This window comes from Schistocerca americana, chromosome 7 (assembly GCF_021461395.2).
Source record: "Schistocerca americana isolate TAMUIC-IGC-003095 chromosome 7, iqSchAmer2.1, whole genome shotgun sequence".
Lineage (NCBI taxonomy): Eukaryota > Metazoa > Arthropoda > Insecta > Orthoptera > Acrididae > Schistocerca > Schistocerca americana.
The window spans coordinates 389,835,958-389,849,949 of record NC_060125.1 but is presented as its reverse complement, the minus strand read 5'-3'; the positions used below and the strand labels follow the sequence as shown (position 1 = coordinate 389,849,949).

Genomic DNA, 13,992 nt, shown 5'->3' with positions numbered 1-13,992 from the left:
AACCCAACAAGCCACCTTTCTAGATGTTGACATCCACCTCAGAGTACTTCTGTCCGTATCAAACCTACTAATCACCAGAAATACCTGCCATCCATTCCATACCAAGAAAACCCTTCCGTACAGCCTAGCCACCCATGGTCGTCGCTTCTGCAGTGACAAGCAGTCCCTCTCCAAATATACTGAGGGAAATGTTTTTAAAAAACTAAATTAAAATCTTTTCTAATAGAAAGATGTTTATATTCTTTCAACGAATTTTAAGATAGTGATTGTAACATGAGGCATTGGCATATCAGTTGTAATGCGATAAATGTAAAAAAATAGACATAAGAAGCAACAGCTACAGAATATAGTGTATTTTATAAGTGTAAATATAACCATAGTTTTAAGTCTGACGTTTGCAAAAGCCATCATTACAATGGCTCCTCGCAAAGAAAATGTAAATAAATAAATAAAAACATTCACTGATGACATCTTTGCTATCTGGATCAAAGGTGAGGACACCCTATCCACATTCCTTCAAAACCTCAACAACTTCTACCCCATTTGCTTCATCTGGTCCTACTCAACCCAACAAGCCACCTTCCTAGAAGTTGACTTTCACCTCAAAGATGGCTACATCAGTACCTCGACAGCTGCCACCCATTCCAAACCAAGAAGTCCCTTTTGTACAGCCTAGCCACCCAAGGTAATCGCATCTGCAGTGACTAGCAGTCTCTCTTGAAATATACCGAGGGTCCCACTGGAGCCTTCACTGACCATAATTACCCTCCCAACCTTGTACAAAAACAAATCTCCCATGCCTTACCTTTCCAGTCTCCCACCACCTCCCAAAGTCCCACCGTCTGGCCACAGAGGAGCATTCCCCTCACAACTAAGTACCACCCAAGACTGGAGCAACTGAATTACATTCTCTGCCCTGAAATGAGAAATGTTCTTCCCATTATCCTTCCCACCCCTCCCACAGTGGTATTCTGCCGTCCATGGAACCTACACAATGTACTTGTTCATCCTTACACAATCCCTGCTCCCAATCCCTTACCTAATGACTCAAGCCCCTGTAATAGACCTAGATGCAAGACCTGTCCCATACATCATCCCACCACCACCTACTCCAGTCCTGGCACTAACATCACCTATCCCATCAAAGGCAGGGCTACCTGTGAAACCAGTCATGTGGTCTACAAGCTAAGCTGCGACCACTGTGCTGCATTCTATGTAGGCATGACAACCAACAAGCTGTCTGTCCACATAAACGGCCACCAACAAACTGTGACCAAAAAACAAGTCGACCACCTTGTTGCTGAACACTCTGCCAAACATGATATCCTCATCTCAATGACTGCTTCACAGCCTGTGACATATGGATCGTTCCCACCAACACCAGCTTCTCTGAATTGCGCAGGTGGGAACTTTCCTTGCAATACATCCTATGTTCCTGTAACCCTCCTGGCCTCAGCCATCGTTAGTCACTGTTCTCACCCATCCTGTCCCCTCCCTGTTCCCATTGCAGCACTACAAAGCTGTCATTTCACCGCCACACCCAGTCTTTTAATTTCTTTTTATTTCTCTCCTTTCCGCTACTTACCCCCTCCCCCCTCCGCACCTCCTCTTCAGCCCACCGTCTAAGCTGCAACACTTCACTGTCCACCACTCCCACCATACTATCCCTCTCCCTCCCCGCCCCACCCTCCTCCTTAACCCCGCCCAGTCTCCACTCTCATCATGCACTGGTACTGCTGCTTGCAGTGTGGTTTCAGTTCTCTGAGACTGCAGACGTGTGCGCAGTTTGTGTTTGCGTGAGTGTGTGTGTGCGTGGGTGTATATGTGTCTACTGCTGACAAAGATGTTAATGGCCAAAAGCTATAATTGTGTGAATCTTTTTGTTGTGCCTATCGCGACTCAGCATCTTCGCTGTATGGTGAGTACCAACTTTCCTTCTCTGGTATTGTTACAATAAAGTTTTATGTTTGACAGACAGTTGTTGCGGGTTTCAGTCAGAAGTCTGGTTTGATGCAGCTCTCCATGCTACTCTATCCTTTTCGAGCTTCTCTACCTCCAAATAACTACTGCAACCTGTAGTTGCATACTGTATTCACCGTTTGATCTCCTCCACACTTGTTTCCAGTACTAATTTTATGATTCTTTGATGTGTCAGAATGTGTCCTGTTGACTGATCCTTTCTTTCAGTCAAGCTATGCCACAATTTTTTTCCTCCCCAAATTCTTCTATTCATTACCTCCTCGTTAGTGCTAGTGACTACATCATATGTATTACATACATAATGGGAAAGGAGGAAAATGTATTTGAGGAACCGAACTGTAAGAAGTGGAGCCACTCTCACTTTGCTATTTTTCAGAATCAATAACAAAATTTTAGAGAAACAAGCCAACCACTAAAATTTTCTTATGGAGCCAAGTGAAGGACTCTGACAGAAAAACAAAAATGAACATTCCAGCTAGCTCAAATGAATTTACTAAACTCAGTTTTGGGATACACAACAGCATATCAAATCCAAAATGAGTATGAAAGACTAAATCAAACAATGGAATATCCAGGTTGGAGAGTAGCAGTGTTACTCACCATATAGCGGAGAAGCTGAGTTGCTGATAGGCACAACAGAAAGACTGTAATAAAATGAGCTTTTGGTCACCAAGGCCTTTGTCAATCGCACACACGACATAGTATCTGGCAGCTGAAGTGACAGTCTGGCATGTTGAAAGAATGGATAGTATTACATATAAAAAAATAACCTGTTTTTCCCACTATGTGAAGAGAGAGAGAGAGAGGGGGTGGGGGGTGGGGTGGGGGGGGTGGGGGTGGGGGGGGGGAGATTGTTAACAACTAACAGATCATTTTAGCTATCATTTCTGTTAAATCATTTTTATCTTCCAAATTCCTTGTTTTATTTTGTGTATTTGTAGCTTCATCTCTATATAACAAAGGGTAAGTCAGTCTGATCTCACGACATACGTTTTTGGGATAACTGCCAAAAGAAGTGATTAAATAGACAATTGTATCCTTAAAATGAGTTTATAAATTGCTAATATGGTTTGTTTTTTATTTGTCCAAAAGGTGTAGTCAAAACTAGGACTGTCCAAATCACCACCAAACCCCCACCATATTTCGCTCTTGGGATGTAAATTGAGCCTGAAGTTGGAAACACTGTGAGACAAGAGTAATCTGTCCAAATGATATTTTTCCATTGCTCCATTGTCCTGGTTTTACGGCTTCAGCACTACAGTTTTCTGTTACAGGCATTTGCGTCACTTATGAGTTGTTTAAGAATTCTGACTCACCCTGCCATTGCCACCTTATGCAGGTCCCTTCATGTTGTTTTGGTGATGATAGGTTTCATGAGTGCAACATTCTGTTCTGGAGTGACTTTTGCAGTTGTCGTCTTCTTATTTTTCATCACAATCCTCTTCAGTGACTGTCCATCATGGTAACCCAACACACAATTTTGTCTGTGTTTTCACTTAGTGATTGATGTTTTTCTGCTTTCCTTGTGTATGGTATAAATCTTTGATACGGTACCTCTTGAAAAACTGAAACTTTAGCTACTTTGGTTACAGATGAGCACCAACAATTAGGCCAAGTTCAAATTCACTTAGCTTCAACATAATGCACCCACAAGATTGTTCTGAGCATGACTGACACTTGTAATGTGTTGAGGACATTGCACAGGTGCCATTCATGGTCAAATACAACAGCAAATCCTGCAGATTTGATTTGCATCTGTGTTTGTGTTCAAGTGAAAATTTCTATTTGCGTATCTACACAGGGTGGTCCATTGGTACTGACTGGGCCAAATATCTCACGAAATAAGCATCAAACGGAAAAACAAAAAACTACAAAGAACGAAACTCGTCTAGCTTGAAGGGGGAAACCAGATGGTGCTATGGTTGACACACTAGATGGCGCTGCCATAGGTCAAATGGGTATCAACTGCATTTCTTTAAATAGGAGCTCTCATTTTTTATTGCGTATTTGTGTAGTACATAAAGAAATATGAATGTTTTAGTTGGACCACGTTTTTTACTTTGTGATAGATGGCGCTGTAATAGTCACAAATGTATAAGTATGTGGTATCACGCAACATTCTGCCAGTGCAGATGGTATTTGCTTCGGGATACATTACCCGTGTTAAAATGGACCATTTACCAATTGCAGAAAAGGTCTATATCACGTTGACATATGGCTATTGTGATCAAAATGCCCAATGGGCATGTGCTATGTATGCTGCTTGGTATCCTCGATGACATCATCCAAGTGTCTGGACCATTCGCCGGATAGTTATGTTATTTAAGGAAACAGGAAGTGTTCAGCCACATGCGAAATGTCAACCACGACCTGCAACAAATGATGATGCCCAAGTAGGTGGTTTAGCTGCTGTCGCGGCTAATCAGCACATCAGTAGCAGACAAACTGCGTGAGAATCGGGAATCTCAAAAACGTTGGTATTGAGAATGCTACATCAACATCGATTGCGCCTGTACTGTATTTCTATGCACCAGGAATTGCATGGCAACGACTTTGAACATCATGTACAGTTCTGCCACTGGGCACAAGAGAAATTATGGGACAATGACAGACTTTTTGCACGCATTCTATTTAGCGACGGAGCGTCGTTCACCAACAGCGGTAACGTAAACCAGCATAATACGCACTATTGGGCAACGGAAAATCCACGATGGCTGCGACAAGTGGAACGTCAGTGACTGTGGCGGGTAAATGTATGGTGCAGCATTATGGGAGGAAGGATAATTATCACCATTTTATCAATGGCAATCTAAATGGTGCAATGTATGCTGATTTCCTACATAATGTTCGACCGATGTTACTACAAGATGTTTCACTGCATGACAGAATGGCGATGTACTTCCAACATGATGGATGTCTGGCACATAGCTCACGTGTGGTTGAAGTGGTATTGAATAGCATATTTCATGACAGGTGGATTGGTCGTCGAAGCACCATACCATGGCCTGCACTTTCACCGGATCTGATGTCCCCGGATTTCTTTCTGTGGGGATAGTTGAAGGATATTTGTTATCTTGATCCACCGACAATGCCTGACAACATGCATCAGTGCATTGTGAATGCATGTGCGAACATTACGGAAGGTGAACTACTCGCTGTTGAGAAGAATGTCATTACACGTATTGTCAAATGCATGGAGGTTGATGGACATCATTTGAGCATTTATTGCATGAATGTGGTATTTACAGGTAATCGTGCTGTAACAGCATGCGTTCTCAGAAATGATAAGTTCACAAAGGTACAGTATCACATTGGAACAACGGAAACAAAATGTTCAAAGGTACCTACATTCTGTATTTTAATTTATAAAACCTACCTGTTACCAACTGTTCATCTAAAATTGTGAGCCATATGTTTGTGACTATTACAGCGCCATCTATCACAAAGCAAAAAAAGTGGTCCAATTAAAACATTCATATTTCTTTATGTACTACACAAATATGTAATAATAAATGGGGGTTCCTATTTCAAAAAACACACTTGATATCCGTTTGACCTATAGCAGCGCCATGTAGCGGGCCAACCGTAGCGCCATCTGGTTTCCCCCTTCAAGTTAGACAAGTTTCGTTCTTTGTAGTTTTTTCGTTTGATGCTTATATCGTGAGATATTTTGCCCGGTCATGATCAACGGACCACCCTGTATATGTCTGCAGCTGTTGTACAGTTTGTAATCTCTACCATAACAAAATGGTACAGCTCATTGGCAGAATGGAGTTCTCCTGCTGCTGAAAACAAACTATCCTACAATTCTCCATTCTTTCCATGGAATGTATCATTTTGTTTTGTTGGAGTTTTCAAAGTGTACCAGAGCTGCAGTCAAACAAACAAAAAATTAATTACGTAAGTGTATTTCTTTAGGTGATGATTAAAACTCTCTCTTGTGCGGATCACGTAACAACATCAACCTTGTCAGCTTAATACAGCAGTGAAATACAATTAATGTTTAGCAAGTTCTTATGTTTAGGAGCGTAATTACTTGCTGGTCTAGTCTCACAAGGATTTGTACTCAATGACAGTGCTTTTTTACATAAATATATTCGCAAACAAGTAGGCTACTACTGCCAAAACTATTATGCTTCTGAAGATATTTTTGCTCTGTCATTACAAGCAAAAGAAAATCCATGCCCCCACCACCACCACATCAGTAGCATTTCACATTATTGAGGTAAAGCGTCATCAGTGGTCTCTAATTAAAGATATTTACTGTTAGATTTGTTTTTAACATCAAAAAACAGTTCATTAGCAGTTTGTTAGTTTTTACTTTAAAGTCATTTCTGATTGGTTTCATGCCTACATCATGAAATATTATCTGCTAGCACATCTTGGGTATCGTTCTTCTTTAGATACTGACACTTGTAATCTAATTTTTTGTTGTTCTGCAGAACTGTGCATTTCTTACAATTTACACAGCACACTTTTTTGCACACCTCTGGTTACTGTGTACTCTAAGTGTGGATTGTATTTTGTAATGTTGCCAACATAGCGTTGCCATAGTCTGTCTTTGACCTGTACTTTTTTTAGTTAATTATATTTGTGTTATTCTATTTAATAAGGTTGCTGCATATTTATATACTGCTTAACAGTAGTGAACGGGGAGCGAGAAGCAAAGATGAGAAGACGTAAGTGTATTGTGGTGAGTGAGTTGGAGGAAAATGCGTGGAGCAAGAAGTGCAGTGAAAAAGTGAAATTGGGAGGGGGGTCTGGAGGATGGAAAAGACTCTTTCCTTTTCCATGTGATTTTTTTCAATTATTTTTTTCAGTGCCTGATTTCTAATATTTATTTGGTCATTGAGCAACTGTTTATTTTGTATTAATGCAAATAAATATTGGAAGCCAAGCAGCTTGTAAAATAATTGCAAAAATCACAAGAAACAGAAAAGAGCCTTTTCCATCCTTCACCTCCCCCCCTCCCCCTCCCTTCCCTCAATTTCATTTCAATTCTTGCTCCTCATCTCTCCATCACACTGCGATAAACTTATGACGTGTCTCCAAACAATTCTGAAACTTTGTCCACAAAATTTTTCTACGCTTACCTTTTACTTATTGTCATGGTTTCCTTCAAAATACTGTCCTCCACAATCAATACATCACTCCCAATGCCATTTCCAATTCCAGAAGCAATCTTGGTATTTCTCTGCTAATTTTCTTTTATCTCGTCTATCGTTGTAGATCTTCGTCCATTCAACGGGGTTTTCAGCTTTTGAAACAAAAAAGAATCTGCAGGGCCAGGTCAGGAGAGCATGGAGGATGAGGCAGCACAGTGGTTTTGTTTTTGTCCAGTGGCCTCACACTAATAGGGATGTATGTGCAGGCGCATTATCATGATGCAAGAGCCATGAATTGTTTCACCACATTTCAGGCCGTTTCCTTCTCACATTTTCTTGCAGATGTCACAATACATCCCAATAGTACTACCAATTAACAGTTTGCCCTTGTGGTATGAATTCATTATGACTAATCCTTTAAAGTGAAAGAAAACTGTCAGCATGACTTTGACATTTGACCTGAATAAGGGTCATCTTTAACTTCTATCTGGCCATTTTTAAACCATGTGAACCGTTCATAACATCAAGTACAGCTTAATCACTCATCACCACAGGCTTTCTGCATCATTTGGTGTGTCTCTGTAAAGATTTTGTCAAGTTTCAGCAAAATTTAATGCAGGTGGTTTGCTCCTCTTAATTCTGCCATCTTGAAATTCACAAACTGTGCGACACTACATTCTACTCAATACAGCACTGAACAATAGCTAACAGACATACCACAATGAAACTTCCAGCAGTTACAGATTAAATGCAAGCAGCTGCAGGGAAGTCAACTGCATTTCACTCCAAGGCATCACTGGCGCGAAATTATGAATGTTCCAGAATTTTTTGAACAGACCTCATTTGTCTGCTCATCTTTGCTTCCTCCTTTTCCACTCATTACTCTTACACGGTATGTAAATACGCAGCTACATAATTAAATAGATTAACATAAAATAATTAACTAAAAAAAGTACAGGTCAAAGACAAACTCTGGTTCCAGCTGCCAGAGACTGTGGTCATGTGTGTGTCAGAGCTGTGTTTGCATGAGTGTATGTGCGTGTGTATGTTGTCTAATTTTGACAAAAACCTTGTTGGCCTAAAGCCAATTGTGTGACAGTCTTTTTGTTGTGCCTTTCTGCAACTCAGCATCTCCGCTATATGGTGAGTAGTAACTATCCTTTTCATTATGTTGTTAAATCCCATAAAATGTAAATTTGTCTAGGAGAATACTGTGATTCACGTACAGAAATACCTTAGAGAGGCCACAGAAAATACCAACTGGTAAGCAATAAACTTAATGCTTGTAAAATCTGGTGAGTGAGTGTGTAAATAGCATTCTCACCATATAGCAGAGATGCTGAATCGCAGATAGGAACAAAAAAAAAGACTGTCACAGAGCTTTTTGATAAAGGCCTTGTTGGCCGAAAGCTCCTTTTGTGACAGTCTTTTTGTTGGCCTATCTACGACTCAGCATCTCCGCTATATGATGGTGAGTAGCAACTATCTGTTCATGATACTGTTATAATCTGTCTTGGATTTTCCATTGTCTAAATGACATTCTCAGTAGAGCAACCTTTCTGAAACCCAAACTGTGATTTGGTAAGGATTCTATTATTGATATAGTGAGACACTATTCTAGAATACATCATCTTCTCAAAAATTTTGGAGAATGTTGTCAGCAGTGAAACAGGTTGAACTGTATCTTATTTTGTAAAGATTTAAATTATTTCCAATATCCTTGTATATATTCTACACATGTAGAATTAGAAGGACTGCATAGCAAAAGTGCCTTAAGTTAGTGATGAATTACAAATTTCAGATAAGACTGAGTTTATTACATGGGAACAAATTTTAAGTACAATATTCGAAACACCATCAAAACTGGATGAGCCTTTATTTTTAAGAGAGTGTATAATTTTCTTAATTTCAGAAGAAGAAATTGAGAATATATTCATTTAAATTACATTTTCAACATACTGCTGTAATTTTGCACTTGAACTATTTCTCCATATGCTTTTACTATATTTAAGAAATGATCATTAAATGTGTTTGCTACCTGTGACTGTGTGACCTGTCATTTATAACCCTGTCATTCATTTCAGAACTGCTGTTGTGTTGTTCTGTGACTGGTTGTCCTGTCTCCTGCTTCACTACATTCCTTATAGCCTTATGTCTGTTGCCGAAAGTACTGATTTCTGAAATTTTGTGCATGTTCGATGATTTTTAATAACATTTTTCAGTAATTTTGAGTACTTTTTTGCAGTGTGCAACTACTGCAGGATCCCTACTAGTTCTTGCCCTAAGACACATTTCCCTTTTCCTTTCACAAGATACTTTAATTCCTCTAGTAATCCATGGTTTTGTACCTGGCTGTGTAGTGTCCTTTCTGACTGGCTTATGCAGAAAGCTGTTTTCAAATAATGATACAAATTTATTGTGGAATAGATTAAATTTTATGTTAGCATTTGGTTCATTATAAATTACATCCCATGCCACCTCCTGTAAACTATTCTTAAAAACATTTGTCCTGGAGTCATTAATTACTCTAACTGATTTCCACTGAAGAGTGTCCACCCTGCAATGCGTTATGTTATTTATCATAAGCAACTGTGCATCGTGATCAGAGAGGGCATTTTTTACTGGGTAAACAGTTATTTCCTTACTTTGAGACTTTGAGCTTCAGCCACTATCTTTATCCAACTGTGCTGGGAAGTTAATTACTGAGACCAAATTGTAGGATCCAAATAAGGTTTCCAGATGATTTTTCCAGTCAGAATCCTTTAGAAAATCTACACTGAAGTCACTGCGGATTATTAGCTGCTTGCTACTGTTTGACAGCTATCACAGTAAGGAATCCAGATTCCTCATAAATAGTTCAAAATTTCCCAGTGGAGATCTATATACAGTTACAATTAAAAGTGAACTATTTTTCAGCTTTAATTCCTGATGTCAGGACTCTGATGATATCCATGAATCTTCATTACCGTATTCATACTTTTCCATTTTTCTGTACCAGCATCCCTCCATAATAAAGGAACTGTTGAGTTTAGGAAGAACAAGGGATTATAATATAATCTGTCAGAGTTCTTAGCCTTGTAATATTCCTGTAACATATGTTATGCAGGGAAAGAGTCTAGTATACTGAGAATGGTGGTTTATTATTTATTTCTGTTACATTTTCACTAGCCATTGCATTGTGTTATTTAAATAATCGTGTACTGTGTAGTGTGTGTTATCTAAATGGCATGTGGTTTTTTTTTTTTTTTTTCAAATGTTTGCTGGCGTCATACAATAATTCATATGACATCATCAGTTGTAAATTACTTTAGTGCTTCTCAACTGGTACATTGGAAGGTTCCCTTCTGTCATGCACTTCACAAAGTATAGATGTATATAAAAGAAGATAATAAATTTTTGAAAATATAATGTAACTGTATAGATAAAAAGTCTACTCACAAAGCAACAGCAGGAGAAATCATATATAAAGGTATTGAAATTTGCAAGCTTTTCAAGCCAGTGGTTCCTTCTTCTGGCAGAAGGGTAGGAGGGGAAGGAAGAGGGTTGAAGGAAAAGGACTGGTGAGGTCTATGAATGGGGAGAATTTGTAGAAGGAGACTGACTAGAGAGGATGAGAATGAGACAGACTGTTGGGAAGGGTGACAGATGAGATATGAAAAACCTGAGACGTTACATGTGGAAGACAGTGTAAGACAAAAGACCGAGAATACTGAAAAAATAACATACATGAGTTAATAAGAGTGGAAAGCTAAGTATATTGATGTTATAGGGGTGAGGGGTGGGAAAAAATAGACAGGTCAGAAAAGAAAAGACGTAGAAAACTAAAAGGGAGTGAAGAAAGGAGCAGTTACTGAGAAGAAATGCTGATACCAAAGAAATAAATGTAAATTATGACCCAGTGAGTGCCGAGAACCAAGGACCAGTTCCCACCTGCAGAGTTCTGAGAAACTAGTGTCTGTGGAAGAATCCAGATGGCCCATGTGGTGAAATAGACACCCAGGTCATGACAGTCATGTTCTAGAGCATGCTCTGCAGAAAGGATAGTGTGTCTTGCCAGTATACACCCTCTAATATGCCCATTCATCCTAACTGATAACTTGGTCATAGTAATGTCGATATAAGAGGCCAATCAGTGTCAACATAACAGCTAGCTGAATAGACCGAGTCATTAGACTTTGTTTTTTTGTAGTTGATTTGCTCATTGGCCACCAATCTGTACAACTATTTCTGGAATTTCACTATGTTGCAAGATGGTTTCAGCAGCAAGTAATCTTCATTTGTGAATGTTTTTGCATTCATAGGAAAAGTACCTGTTTGTCTGAACCCAGAAACAGCATTTCCTGTTGTGTCACATTGGATTATGCAATGTTAAACAATCTAGCATTATTATATGGGGTTACTTTCTGCAGGCAGGTGGATTTGATTTTGCCATCACATTCATGCCAAAAGGTGGATTTCAAAGGCGAATACAATGAGATTTACAGTGGCTGAAGAAGCCGATGAGACACTTGTGGTGGGATGCAGAGCACAATTAAGCCATTGTCATGACATAAATAATATGACTGTAATGTGACATGGCTACCATGTTTGTCCAATACCAGAAACACTTTATTGTCTACACTAGCCTGTGATTGGTGAATGAAGTGCATAAGCCAAGTAACGAATAAAGCTTTGTTTGACCAACCAATGTGGGAACAACTGTACAATGCACATGGATGGCCATCCTTTTGCAAATGTGGAGATATTCTTTTTCTGGGGAATACAGACATAGGCCAAATGTAGTGCCCTGCATCATTCATGCAACATATCGTGGTTATTATTTTCCCTCCCTTCCAACTAGCCACTGGCCAACTCTCTAGAGTTAACCACTTTTCCAGGGTCTTGGACAGTTGTCAGTCCCATCTTGTCAATGTTAAAAATACAATCCGGTGTGAGAGCAAATTTTGTCCTCACAGCTCCCAAATGGTCAAAAAATATTTTTACTTCCTGTCAGTTAAAGTCTGTAAGACAGTTGATACTAATTGCTTCTGGTTTTTTAACACTTAAGGGTTCCCTTTCAGAAAATGATACGGCCAGCTCATTTTCTGCCATGACATTTGCAAAACCCACTCTGCAGATTTGCAGTGGAGTTAATCCATAAAAAATATGTCCATGAACTTTATTCATTCAGCCAAAGCTGTCTCCTGCTCTGGAGTTAAAACTGCTTTTTGGCAAAGAAATGGACCTCCTGAATGCCGCTTAAATTTTTTTCATGCAGTGTTATGAATGGAATGTTGAGCTGTTTTAAGGAATGCCCGTCATTGATAGATAATATCAGCTGTTGCAGCTCTTCATCAGTCCATTCTCCCCTGGTAGTAGGCATCTGAAAGAGAATACAGTCTTACAATCTGTTATAGCTTAAAGTAATACAGATATAAAAGGTCAACAAATTAGTATTTAAGTCTGCGAGAGGTTGTGCCAACCACCTGATTGCCGTCCCCCACTCATTTGATTGGTGCAACCAAACATGTGTGCTAAGGAATTTCATAACCAAACACTACAATAAGATAGTTTAAAAATGTAAATCTCAAACTGAAATGATATTGGAAACATTACCAATACGTTTGTGTGATTAACTCAATAAAAATATGAGTGCAATTGTTACTTATGTTGCTTCGAAGATGTGTAGAAATAAGAAGGAATTTATTGGGCAAGCACTTGTGTACTTCAATGCAACAACAATGAGAAGCTTGGTTAGATGCCTATTGCAGTTACATAGTTCAGTGGACAGAGCACAGCACTCACTAGACTTTGCTAGAGCAGACTGTTCTAAAGCTAACACTGTGATCTGGGCTACCCACTGATTGGTGCCATCCCACTCTTCCCTACTACAGACACTTACATTAATGTATCACTGTCTCATAAATGTTGCAAAAAATAAAAAAAATGTTGGTTCAATTCGGAGCTGTACTGTCTTTAATGTGCTCTAACCCTGTGCACTAAAGTGAGTCACAAAAGTATTGCATAATAAGGCAACCCATTCTTGATATATGAGCCTAAAATTACTTATTTTACTATGTGCAGCAAAAGAAAATTCTTCAGCTACTATTGAAGTCCGATTAAGGCCAGAGTATGCAAGATGGAGGTACCACCTTGATGTACTTGCTGATGGGAAGAAGATATATTTTGACCGGAATGCTCTAAGGGTTCAGCATTTTACTGGTAAGCTTTCTGATAAGTTAGTAGTCTAATATGAAAAAATCTTTTCTTACATCAGCTGTTTTGCCTGTACTATCAGGTATGGTAGTGGGACATTTTCATTTCAGTTACTATGTCTAAATTGCTATAAATTTCTTCTAACATGTTATTGAAAATTGTTTTTCTTCTTTTTTTGTGATAAATATTTGCAGCATTGTCAGGACAGTTGCTTTTAAAGAGTTCTGTTACTTTCATATCAATTATTGAGCTAGACATGTCATTAAAGAGCCTTCAGACAGCTTCTCTTGGTGCACTAACTGCCAGTTTGAGATCTCACTGCATAGCACCTTTAGCTTCCTTATGGTACAGGGCAGTTTATGTCCTTATTAAGAAGCTGGATTCGACTTTCCCTCATTGCTCTGAAAGTCTGATATACAAGGTGCGACAAATAGGTATGGACAGACTTTAAGACACATTTTTCACACACAAAAAAGAAAATATTTTACACAAAGATTGGTTAAGAAACAATCATCATCATCTTCATTATAATAGCACTTTAAGTATGGGATTCACTCGGGAGCAGAACATACCGCATTACCAGTGAAACCTGTTTCTTACAAGAAATGTTCAAAATTCTGTCTTGGTTAAATTTGGAAACTGTAATTCGTAGTTCTACTGCCAGTATTTTATTCCATTTCACTGAAGCCATAATTTCTTCTGTTAATATGTT

The 13,992-nt window shown here is 39.0% G+C and overlaps 1 protein-coding gene across 1 annotated transcript in view; it reads left to right on the top strand.

Annotated features, from left to right (window-relative positions):
- LOC124622221 (protein mesh) overlaps window positions 1-13,992 on the top strand; it is a 264,311-nt gene that overhangs the window by 180,075 nt on the left and 70,244 nt on the right. Inside the window, exon 14 of the mRNA XM_047147873.1 lies at window positions 13,149-13,286. Coding sequence (XP_047003829.1) covers window positions 13,149-13,286 — 138 coding nt within the window. The remainder of the gene's footprint in view (window positions 1-13,148; window positions 13,287-13,992) is intronic.